The 13391-nt window shown below is 39.4% G+C and overlaps 1 protein-coding gene across 1 annotated transcript in view; it reads left to right on the forward strand.

Moving 5' to 3' along the window:
• Nucleotides 1–13391, forward strand: part of LOC137912988 (protein eyes shut homolog) — a 113658-nt gene that overhangs the window by 62704 nt on the left and 37563 nt on the right. Inside the window, exons 33-37 of the mRNA XM_068757121.1 lie at nt 3663–3838; nt 4660–4751; nt 7521–7671; nt 7807–7919; nt 8104–8342. Coding sequence (XP_068613222.1) covers nt 3663–3838; nt 4660–4751; nt 7521–7671; nt 7807–7919; nt 8104–8342 — 771 coding nt within the window. The remainder of the gene's footprint in view (nt 1–3662; nt 3839–4659; nt 4752–7520; nt 7672–7806; nt 7920–8103; nt 8343–13391) is intronic.

The raw sequence follows: 13391 nt of genomic DNA on the forward strand, positions 1-13391 counted from the left end.
ATTTTAGGGCATTTGGAACATGGCATTTGGTTTGATTGAGAGGTTGTCACATTTTGTTCGGCTTTGGTAGGAAATATTCTTTAAAGGCTAGCTGTCTGTTGCCTGTGTTTTAGAAGAACAATTTCAGGAGATAATAAATCCAATCATTATTAACCTCTATTTTCTTTTAACACTCGAAATGACACAGCTCACAATATGTTGTGCCTTACTGGTGTTACATTCAGCCATCTGTGAGAGGAGGAATAGGCAGCACTGGGCAGATTGCGTCTCCTTGACAGATGATGTATGTCTACCTTTGGAACTGCTCACAGACCTGTGAAACAGATCTATTGAACATAGACAAGCTTGGACCAATTCAGTGTGGCACTCAGAAAATCACTATGGTCCAAATGTAATGGAGTCTTCCCCCACCACACCTGGTCCAGGCCTCAGTCATTGCACATTGAGAGGAATAGATTTACACACAAGATACAGACAACAAACTGAATATCTCACTGAAACATCTCTTTTACATAGATTTAAATTAAGGGGACCCAGAAACGTGTGAGTTTATCTAACTAGGTCAGCATCTAAGTCTGTGCATTTGCCCTCAGTGCAGCATGAAATAGACTCAGATAGTACTCCCTTAAAGCTAAGACTGCGCCACAACCAGTGAAACACAAAGTCAATAGAAACTTAAACATAATTATTTATTTATATGATACTCTGACAGTTAGAAGTGTGATTTCACATTCACAAATATACAGGATTTGAGTTTGGTTCAAATCAGTTAAGTTGCAAAGTAGTTAAAACAATAAAAGAACCTCATTGCCCAGTTTTAGATACCGGTAACGGTCTTCTTGGTCTCTTCATATTGGCCTTCACTGTACATGCAGTGCTGACCTTGGCATTTTAGTGCTGCTGCTGTACGAGAGCTGATGGGAATCCAGAAAGGACACTGCAGGTGGAGGGAGGCTTACCGCAGCTCAGCTATGATTTACTTGACTTTCCTTAGCGCTTTCACTGCAGCACAGGTGAATCCGTTATCTTTTGCTGCCACGTGTAAGCAGAGGCAAAATTACTTAAGCTCCTCGAAATCAACCTGATGAGTAAGAAGTTAGCCAGAGGGCCCTCTCAAACGTGCACCGCCAGACGCAGGATGCCTTTCACCTTGTTAATCTTCGGTGCATGCGTAAAATGCTGGTTTACGTTAGCCTGTTTTTCACATGGCTTGTGTATAATTAATTTGGCAGCACCTGATTCGCGTGCCTATAAGCATTTTGTTTCAGTAAGTCTTGCAACTTTGCTGGTGAGTCATAGCATTGGCATAATGTGCACACTTGTGAATATGCATGAGAAAAAAAGCACAGCGAAAAGAAACAAGCAGCGTCTAAATGTGTCAACTGTGGCCCATAGCTCTGTGCTGCTGCACAGTACTTGTCCGTTATTGCAGTGTGTCTGATTAATTTAATCAAAATGAGGCAGACGTAATTAAACATTAGGTTTTGTTTTGTGTTTATTTTTATTTTTTTAAAGAAGCCATACTATAATTAGGAATTGATTCCCTTCTATGTTTGAGCTTTAGACTGAAATCCTTTTGAACCATTTTCTTCCTGGGTTGTTGGGATAGCACAGAATGACCTTTTGCCTTCCCGCAGGGCCGTGAAACGGCAATGGCCTCTGAATGAATGGTCCTCAGCAGTATTTTATCTATGCTCTGTGACAAGTTCAATCAGTCGGTCTATTACCTTACCCAATAAATCAGAGACAAAACAGCACTCACATTCTGGCTTTTTTAAAATTAATGGGACATTATGTCTGTTTCAATTAAATCACGTCATCCAAAAGTCTACTCTCATATTAATTTATCATATTTCTCCAAACATATTTTCCTGGTTGGAAATCTCTATAACCTGACAGACGTCTGCACAACGATGACGCTGCAACATGGCACTCCACCTTGCTACATTATATATGACTTGCATCAACCTCTTTTATGGACATGTAATTATACAGTCCCTAATTAAATCTGATCTGAAAGATACATGTCAAAGAATGTTCCCACTGCAATGACTTTTCGTTCCCATTGAAAGTAGAAAAGCTTTTGTAGATTGTACAGTAGTGGCAAACTCCCTGGTCAGCATTGTTCAACGTCTTTCCTATTATTATACCAGCAATCAGGACTTTTCTGGGTCTGTGCATAATGAGATATTGAAAGTGTGTGTGGGGGGGGGGGGGGTTACAGTTAAAATTTTACACATTTACAATTTAGATTTAGCCCGACTTATGTAAAATGTCTGGGAGAAAGAATCTGTTGTGAGGGTATATAGTAGTGGTAAAAACAGGAGACCTTTGAAGGAGCGACTGAAGCTAACTGCTAATGAGGTATGATACTGCCTCCTGGCAGCAGCCCAGACTGCATCAAAGACTACAACAGACTAAACAATAAGGCTTTAAAATTAATGAATAGCTTTGTCTCTGAGGGGTAATTTTCCATCATCAGCATTGGCAAACCCCATTGTCAGGAGTGAAGCAGAAGACAGCACAGCATTGTTGCACTGTGCATTTATCCTCATTAATTCACAGATCGCAGTAGGTCTGCTCCTGATCAGTTCCACTTTTTTTGTCAGGGATTTTCTACAGGGTATTGGTCATACAGCTCTCCAGAGAAAATGGAGGTATTAAAGGTAGCTCGTTTGCCAAATACCCTAAGGGGGCAACTGTCAGATCAAAAGTGATCTGGCCTATTAGGAGGTGACATGCAACACATATTGATAAAAGTCTTGCATGCAGTTGCCCGGATTAGTTGTGGCAGCAGCTTTAAAGTAGATGGTTTCTCAAATATGACATACTGCTTTTAATGCCAGACAGAATATGTGGCAGGTGCATCCAGGAATTTCTTTTTTCTACAAGAAGCATTGTAGTTTGACATTTTGGTAGCAGCTTTTCATTCTTTCTTCAAATGCAAAAAAAATATGCTTGCCTCCAGTTGCAGCTCTTTCAAGCTGCCCCCAATAAGCTTGCAGGGACTCTAACTTTTACTGAAATATCCCATAATTGCCCATTCTCAGGGATGATATAAACCAAGTTATTCCACTGTAAAATGAGCCATGTAATAATCCTGTATATGAATACGTTCATTTCTGTCAAGATTCCTCTCTCAGCTAATATTGTGCCATTTGCATGCTTAACAGCTTTTTGGCAAATAAGTATACATACAGTACGCCCATTGAGAGAGAGAGAAGGAAAGAAGAAACTGTAATGCTACCATTCTTGCATTCAAAATAATTAGTATGTATATTTTGCTTCACACAGTTTCTCCAGGAAAACACCTGCATGACTCTCTTTAGCTGTAGTTATGAATGCAGCAAGTTATAGAATGACCATTTAGCAACAAAGCAGGAAGTGCATGCTAAAGTATTGCCAACAAGCACTTTGCCCTGCCAAGGTTTCTTTAGGCAAACTGAATCCTAAATAATTCCAAGGTCTTTTGTTCTGTATCTGATCCTGTGCCCTGGCATCCCTGTTGTAGAGGAAGAAAATTATTGTTTGTTTTGTTTGTTTTTCCAGGGATCAATAAAGTATCTCCAGAATTTCTAGTGATGATGAACAAACTACAGCCAGTCTAGCGACTGTTTACTCTTCCCCTCCATCTCAGCTTTGTGTATTTTCTTATTTCCCAGGTTCAAGTTACATTCAGTACTTTGGGAGTTCCTACCTGGAGTTTGAGGGTATTGACCTCAATGCTTTCAACAACATTACTGTGAGATTTCAAACTCAAGAAGCACAGGGAACGATTTTCTATGTGGACCAAGGACCCTTCTTCATGAAACTCTTCATCATGAACGGCATATTGACGGTACAGCCAAAATATTTGACTGCCTCTTGCTTTTGAATTAACAAGGACTGTCGTGCATGTTTTTCTGACATTGAAAAAGCAACATATAACAGCAGTGTGGTGGTCAAACCCAATTCCACCACCCAAATATATAACAACATAACAGCAAATCAAAATGTTGGCAATACAAATCATTCTTATGTTATAGAATATTATTTAAAACCCCAAGCCAGGTTGAAATGTTTACTGTAAATCATACAAAGCAATAAATAAATGTTAGCATTTGGTAAATGTTCATAAAACTAGGAGCTAAAATGGTTTGTGGGGAGTAAACTACACCTCTAATGAAATAAAAAAGGCATTTGTTCGGACTGCCGAGGGTCGAGACAGTTTTAACTAGACCTGCGCTGGTGTCTCGAATGGATCATCAAATAAGTGAGTTTATTTCTTTTGACAGACTCCTTCATTTTTTGGGAAGTTTTATGCCAGCACTAATCTACGGAGTCAGACGTCGATAATTGGCCATGCCTGGCCTTCATCTGACTCATGTCGTACCCTCAACATGGCAGTCGAGGCTAATGTAGTGGGGATGCTAAGCTGAGCTAACCCTGCCAACTAAAATAAATCCCGCTTCTCATATATAACACACCGTATGGACTCCTGAAGTTCTACTTGTAGTGGAAGTGTAATTGTGTAACTCGTAAAACAGTTATTGCCCCTGCCCTGGTACTGTCTTAAACACATCGACATATGTTTGCCTGCAAAATGTCAGCTCTCTATGCTCAGTTTATACGGTTCAAGGGATAATAAAAATAATTGATGCTCTCTTTCAAATGTTTCAGTATGACTTTTGCTGTAATGAAGAGGAAGGAGTTGCGCAGATTAGCACATTTGTTCAGGTTAATGATGGCAACGTGCACATTGTTCATATCAGGTATGTGTTTTTTTATTCGATCTTGTGAATCTGGGTGTGGATTTTCTTGTCTTTGTTGTACAAAGACTTTAACATGTGAGCTCATGTTAAATTCCATTGCGATATGAGAAACAAACAATCTGTCAAGATAAAAGACAGGCACGTCACAATTCACTAATTAGCATTATGCAGATTGTTTGCATGGTGTTGGTACCTCAGGTGGTATTAGCTTGATCTTTAGTTATCCTCTCATCACGAGTGTGGCAGACTTTATTTTTTAAGAGCAGGGCTCTAATACCTGGAGAAGATAAATAATTGGCAGGAATCATCAGATGGAGAATTTTGATTGTATTAATGACAGGAAATTGGTCTTATATTTTAAAGCACTCGGACAAACCTCAGAATGTGCCTATTAAAATGCATTAGTGATCACTGGCCATGTTTTATTGGGTGTTCTAAAGTCTTCATTTGGAGTTTTTCATTACGAAAAGATTAACAAGCAAGAGCAGAATACAAAATCAATGTGTAAATGATTTAAAGTGAGGCTGTGGCCCCCCTAGTTATATTGTTCCTAAGCCCATGTGCAATCTCACTGCCAGGCCTCTCCATTATAATCTGACATGAGAAAGATTGCAGTGCGGTTTCAAGTTTTAAGACACGACTTTGTTTCAGAATGCAGCTCTATGAGCTACAATCTGAAACGGTCAGATCGGTTTCCCTTGCAATGTTAAACAATGTCTTTATGCAAAGGAATGGTCATTGAACAGAAGTTCTGTTAGACAGACAGAAGATAATAATGAGTGCAATGAAGAAGAATGAAAGGATAACAACGCAATTAATTAAGGGTTTCTGAAGGTGAAATTTAAAAAGAAAATGAAAAATGAAAAACACAGATAAAGGGCAAAGTAGTGGAGGTCATTATGAGCATATTGTACCAAAAGTGAGCAAATTATTTCCTGTCGAAACAAAGCAGAGAGGGATGGTTGCCTCATGTTTCTTGGCAGAGAGCTGCATTGCCCTAAATATGCAACGGCATCAAAAGGCCTGTCAGGTTTAAAGGCTATGAGGCTACACCTCTGTTTTCTTTTTCTTTTTTTGCAAGAAAAATACAACAGCAGTATGAATCAATCATAATGTTCTCTACCAACCCCTTGGAGACATTGTAAGAAAGAGAGCTGTCATAACTAGGGGGTTGTGAGTATGAAAAAATGGTTCCTGGTGTCACAAAGCAAATTCTTTGTAATTGTCTGATGGTCGAGTCCGTCCATCTTTGTCTGATTTGACCCAGAGCTGCAACACCATGGCCATCCTGAACATCACCGCCTAACTCATTATAGACTTTTAATATATCTTCCCGTCAAAGGCGCTTTTCGATATGTTAAATAGAAACCCAGTGGGGATGACTTCTCAAGGACAGTGAACACAGTGCCCTCTGGCTGCTGGCCAGGCCGCTCTGGCAGACTGCTTCTAAATTAACCGCTTTTCCACGCCGGCTCCAGAGGAAGGACTTATGCCGCTCCGAGTTGCTGCCCCGAGTGTTAGCCGCCATATGCAACAGCATGCAAAGTGCAGGCTTAACAATTCAGACTAGATTGATTCATGGACCACCTAACTTCTACTCAGGAAACAAGAGGTATCAGGAGACAATACAGAGAAAAGACTGCGCATCTGTGGCCCGAGTACCCTCAAGCTGCAGATTGTTAGTTCAGAATCTGCACTTATCTGTTTCCCCCTGTTGTTTCAAAGTGGATAATTGGAGTTTGAAATACATAAATGCCTGAAGGGTGGGTTCAAAGTAGTTCTGTGAACATGGTCAAGATAGAGAAAGCAAAATGTTCAGCAGTAGCAACTGATTAAATCTACTCCAGTTTTTAAAAGTATCACAAGTTAGCTCTTCTACTTGTAGGACTATTCAATATTTCTGAACTTTGTATTGACAAGTTTTGTATTTCAATAGAACATTTCACAGCACTGATCGCTTGATTGGTGGCGCATCTTCTGGTAAACATACACTTCACTTTCCATTCTGATTGAATGTTTTGTATTTAAGTGTGCAGGATGGACACAAGCAATGCATGAGCCAAGCTTACATGAACACATCTTAAACTTCATTGTTAAATTCTTTCATTTTTAAAAAGCAAAAAGGATTTGCTGCCCTGATGGACCTTTTTCTGTATCCCTGTAATTCTTGGATCTGTGCTGTTGGGGGCAATATCCCCTGAGGGAGTCTCCCAAAGCAAATTGGTCTCAGAGGGAGGTTCAGACAAAGAGAGTTGCAGAGGCCACATATATGAATAAGGCAAAAAAGAGCTGTGGAACATCGCCTGGAATAGGTAACTTGAAGAGCACATTTGGAGCCAGATCCAGATGCCAAAAAACTCGACGGTGAGCCACATCCCTGCGGAACCACCACTCCAAGGAGCAGGCATCGGTGTCGGGTCCATTGTGTCCTATGTGGCAGGTAAAATTAGGGGCCTGGCCATGCTGACTTCTGGAATTGTGGATGTGGGAGTCTGCTACTCGTCATTGGCAGACCTCCAGTTAAGGAGTTTGTAGCTTTCCTGTTAGATATGTAAGTCACAATCTCCTTGTCCTAGAATCAGTATTCTCCCTATACCGATAAAGCTGTGACAAGATGTTGAAAATGAAAACCAGTAACACTGGCAGACATGAGGGAATCATCTAATCATCAGAGAACACATCAAAACACACACAAAAGAAACAGTTGGTGCATCCGTCTTTATTGGACAGGATTTCATCATGTGTTTTTTTTTTGTTGTTTTTTTACAGACAACAGCTGACCCCCTGTGAAGCAGAGTTAACCCTTTCTGGTTATGGGAAAATCAGAAATACGGCAAGTAATTGCTGGTTGGGACACACGATTCAAAGAACAAACCACATCTTCACAGGAGGACTGCCACAAACATATCTACCCAGTCAGGTGAGACTAAAATACACTATATTGTTTCTTGACTGTCGACTCTAATCACGATCAGTTTTACAACAGTGTTATCAAATTGAATGAAAGCTCAAATCAAATCAGTTATATAGACGAAGCTCTGATTCATGTCCTCAGAAGGCGAAACCGGTCCACAACTACACTGGCTGTATTGAAATTATCCACATTAATAGAATGAGGAGATTCTACGAATCTAATGCCGTCACCAGCAGCAACGTGGATCAATGCCGGTAAAGTCTTTGGATTATAAAAACGAATATTTTGTCATTTAATTTTCACTCACTCTAATGGATATACTGTTACTAGCTGCACATGACTCTGGTTCGTATTTTTGAGTGTGAAAAGCAGATCGTTTTAATGTTATCTTACATTTATATCCACCAAAACTAATAAAAGTTTTCCCAAAATTTACAGAAATAATTTGTATGCCGTAGAAGCCTCCACAAGTTCCTCGATTCTGACAACTCAATCGTCCAGCTCTGACGCGGCGAACACAACAACAATGACAGCTCCCAAACAAACACCAAAACATCCGCGGCAAGTTTGCCGTCACGGTCTCTGCCGCAACGGAGGAACGTGTCATCAGCTGTCTGGCGAAGAGCCGCTTTCCTGTCACTGCCCTCTTCATTTTACTGGAACTTTTTGTGAGAAAGGTAAGCTTGGATTTTTCTGTTCTCAGCTGAGAGGGCTTTATGTATGTGTAACACACACTTCAGCAGCAGGAGGCTCAAACACATACTGTACTGTGACCTCTGCTTCAAGAGCCAAACAACAAATGATGCTGTGCTAATATATGCTGATCCCCTTTGGCTAATAGGTTTCACTGTGAGGGAGAAAAGAGTCAGCCGCAATTGGAATTCCGAATGATGTGAATTATTCAGGATATGACTAATGATTTTAAAGATCCGTATTAGCAGCATTAAACGTCGCTGTGTGTCCATGGTAACCTCCACTGCTTATCGAAAATGAGAAGATGACCTTGCAGCATTTGCTCAACATTCATCAAACGCTCTCATTCCTTTGCTGACCAGAAATCTTTATCTCATGCCACCCACTCCAGCACCGATACGCAGGAGACATCAGACACTACACACTCGTGTACCAAGGAGATTTAGCTTAGGAGATGTCTTCTCAGCGAACTGATGATGCTGCTGCTTGGATCTCTTGTTGCCTCGCTTGCCATGCGCTAGTGCAGACAATGGCATCCTTTTCTTTTTGATTGCAGCCATTCTTTGTCGCTATAACAACAGGAGCAACAACGTGATGTAGGTGTAAATAAATTGCCTCATTTACTTCCCCCCACACTTGCTAAAGTGTATAGATTAAATACTGTTATTTACATTTTTCATACTATAATAACATTTGTAAAAGTCCGCTGTGCATGTTTCTGTTTGTTTCTTGCTTTAGAAGCAGTTGTGTACCTTAAGTTTCTATCTGGATTTTAAATAATTCAAATCAATATTTCGATGCAGCTGCTTTGACAAGATTTGAGAGCCTTCCATAGCAGCCAACTCTCATCCATTCAGTGTGACACAAGGTTTAATTTAACTGCTTTACAAAGTACATGTGGATTGTACCTAAATGCACACATCAAGGTGTTTGAAGTGGCAGCCAAACATCAATGATGTATGTGTTCCAGTGGCTTCCACCCTGTCTTATTTGGGTTAGCTCTAAGTCTAAGTTAATCATAGACATGAGCTGTGATGATTGTTTTTGTTGAGGGTGAGTTGAGTGAACAGAGGCGGAGGAGGAAAGGTCATTGTTTTCCCACCCAAGGAGAAGAAATATTGCTTCCAGTGGAGCAGCCAGCTATAAATAGTGTGTTAGGTGATGATAATTACAATAAACAGCAGTGCTGCTGGATCTGGACCTGAAGTCTGGTAGAGTTGTGTTAATAAAAAAAAAAAAGGTCTCATAATTATAAATAATACTGATTTCTGCTGCTGTCAATGTTTTAAGTTCGGAAAGTTCTCTTTTGTATTTTGTTTCACCGGTCCCGAATAAACATTCTGTGTATTTAATTTGTGAGCTTTCAAGCTTTTCTTTTCTTTTCTTTCCTCTGTTATCTGCATTTGATCTTTGTGTTTTTCTCACATAAAACCATCTGGTTTTACCTGCAACTAATCTTCATTTTGTGTGTTTTCAATGGATGCAATGTGTGTAAGAGCTTAAGCTCACAGTAAGTGCACTTCAGTGTTGAACTTTGATTCAATCTGAACACCAGAGCCAGTCGAGACAAAATGTTTCTGTGTGTTGTGCAATAGAAGGGTGGCGCGAGGGCAGCCTGTCCACCGATTAATTGATTGCTGATGGTGTCATTATCTTGGATGGACAAAGAAAATACACTTTCATAACTGCTTAAATGGGTTGCCAAATATATTTGAGTTGACTATAATACAACTGGCAACCAGCCCAAGTATTTTTTTTATATGTGGGAGGCACATTGTATGAGAGACTCAGAGAATGAGAGCAGTGGACAATGCAATGCTGCTATTGGGCCACTGCAAATGAATGAATATTTAGGGAGAAACTGTGACAATGGAGACAACAAGCAAAGACTGCCATTTTAATTTCATTTGGTTATTAATGCACTAATTTGTAATGTTAATGTAATACAGTGTGGATGCGGGCCCCAACAAAAATATTTTAGGATGGGAGCTTTGAAATTAAGAACTGCAAAAGTATCAGAAATGGATTCATCTATGTTTATCTGAAGAAATTATTTTAAAAAAAATAAAGTAGCATTCTATTTGTAAGATAACATGCCAGAGAACGCTGTGCGGCTCATCATGGAGGAAGGATAGTGTACTGCCTACCGGCTATAACATAAACCATCTTAACATTTCTAGCTCACAGTATGGCACACGCCTCCAGGTAAATATGTGATTTGGTTCAGTTGTATTTCATTCTAAGTGGCTAGCTACCATTTGACACTGTCAGTCGGAAGATGGTATTCAGTAACTGATTCCTCCAGCTTCGACTGTCTGCAATTTGCACTCAATCTTGCATGGGTGTTACTTGCAGGGATCTTCCCTTCCATCCCATTCACCATGTGAACGATGGAGGAACCAAGCAAGCAGAAGGGAGGATGTACCCAGGCCTACATGGAATAAGAAAAAAACAATGTATTTATTTATTTTTTACTTATTTGTGGATTCTCAGCTTGGAAATATGAGGTGTGACGTATGAACCGGTTGATATGCATTCGTGTCACAGTTAAAGCCTGCGACTCTGTAGCTGTGTGCCTCTGTGACAAAGTGTGAGTTTAAGCTAACTGGGATTTATGGGCTTTTCCCTCCGTGACCGTAAAGTAAGTCCCCTCTTCTCCCTTAATTTGTCACACATAAACCTTTTTTCTGTAATACCAGCACTGGCCTTTCAGAGTTATTTCTGCTGAGTTTGACAATTTGCTCCTCCTCAAAAGCATTTGCAGTCAGGTTTAACAGAGTGCAGTATCGTACATGCAGCAATCCAGCAGAAGATTTCAATGCTACTTCCGCACATGAAGACAAGAGGCTGCTTGTGTGCAGACAAAGTCTTCAAATATGTACCGGTGATGCTAAGAAACCAGCTTGCTACTGTGTTACATCTTGCTGAATTAAGATGCAGGAACAACAACAACAAAAAAACAGAGAGATTATATGTGCTTCCTCACTGATGAATCACTGACAAGCAAAAGTGTGTATTTTTATAGACAATATATAGACAATAAGGGTCAATGGTTTCACATGATGTGGATATGCCAGTTTTTAAATGTCTATTGAGGTACAGGTTCTCACTTCATCATGTGGGATGAGAATACCACAACACAGCACAATCAACCTGTTGATGAGCCAGATGCCATATCTCAATTTGTTTAATCATGAATCAGCCGCTACTTTATGTAAATGTGTCCCTCCATGACTGTCAAATGAAACAGCGCTGTAAATATGAATGAAGATTGTGTTTCTTACTGGAAACATTTTCATAAACATAATTAATTCTAATGTTAAAACCATTTTGAAAACACAAAGGCCAAATATTAACATCCAGAACTATGCATCCACGCTGGATTCTGTGTATGTTTTAAGTCTTAAAATACTTGACTTCAGTCTTTCCCTTATCTTTTTTTTTCTTTTTATCTCTGCTGAAAGAAATACAACTTTTTACTTACGTCACTACATTATACAGCAACTGCATTTACATTTGAGATTTAGAATTTTACAACAAAACACCGGATTATTGATTATGTAGTTCAACCTATAAAGCAGTGTATATATATTGTTTTTATTTTCAAAGCCCACCGCAAAAATGAATTTTGCTTCAGTGCAGGGTGTATATTCAGTTCTGAAGCGACCACGCTCCAGTTTTTGAAATGTTTCTTCCTTACCCTCATGTTAATGCTGATTTCTGCCTCACTGCTGTAATATGGTAATCCGGCAATCTAACATTACATCATATGTCATCCATCTTTGATAATCAGTTGTTTTCTATTCTGATTACTTTAATGTTTATGTATGAGGGGGGGAAAGCTTTTTTTTAAAAAACGCTTAAAGATACTGATTAAATAATGTTAGCTCCATTAACCAGAGCTGTAGTAACCATTTCATTTAGGCAAATATGTAATAGTTACTAATAGTGACAACGACTATGACGTGCAGTCATTATAATTAATGCATTGTGGCAGGATGAGGAACGACTCAGAGACGAAGGTGGATTAGCTTTTTATATTACATTATAACTAATGTATCACAGCTTCTGAGTTTGAAGGCCTATTTTTTTTAATAATCAAGCATCTGACAATGGAGTTCATAACCATAACAATGCATGGAAATCGGCTAAAAAAATATTAAATAAAATATTGATTGATTAATTTGGGCAATGGTACTAGATTTTTATGTTCCTTGGGAAAAATATATTTTTTAATAATACTTTAATGAAAAAATATGTACAAATATATATATATATATATTAGCTGTTATTGCAATCTCCCCAGCAGCATAGCAGTTATGGATTTAATCAATAAATAATGAAATTGTAAATCCTGACTGTGATTGTATAAGTGACTATTGGTTATGCTAACGTTTGAATACCTAAGAAAGGTCTAATTTTCCCTGTGTAGTCAAATGTATTACTGGAACACATTTACATATCGTGATTGTAGTGATCTTAAACAGAGTTCTTTCATTCATGCTTCCAAAATGATTCATGTCAATGCAAAGCTGGGTCTTTCTTAGTACTTATCTTGTGAGCAGCCTGTGTACCAGAAGCTTGACGTGTGTGAGCTCTGAGTCTTGTCTTCTTACACTAAAACCCTGGGGCTGCACCTCTGGTCATGTGTACTGTAATCCAGGCCAGTTCCTGGTGGGTGAGCGAGTATTTCATATCAGCCAGCCGACCATGAGACAGTTTTGTCAAGATAAAGCCAGTTTAACCCAGTGTGTCAGAGTTTTAAGCTGTAATAGATGGTCTCTTCAAAGAAGACACCGTAGGTCACAGACCTTGCCAAGGAGATTCTCTCAGGTATGCAAGCAGTGAATTGAAAGCTAAGTGATCACAGGAATTAGTTACCGAGTATAGCGTCTACAAGGTGAGGAGGTGCTTAAAAAACAGTGAACGCAGTGAGGCAGCACGTTATTCAGACTTTGTATTGATCGTGACCTCTTCTACGGCTCATTACCTTAAGTCCTTACTTCTCGTACCTTTGAGGCTGGGATGTAGAA

This window comes from Brachionichthys hirsutus, unplaced genomic scaffold, assembly GCF_040956055.1.
Source record: "Brachionichthys hirsutus isolate HB-005 unplaced genomic scaffold, CSIRO-AGI_Bhir_v1 contig_796, whole genome shotgun sequence".
NCBI classification, from domain to species: Eukaryota; Metazoa; Chordata; class Actinopteri; order Lophiiformes; family Brachionichthyidae; genus Brachionichthys; species Brachionichthys hirsutus.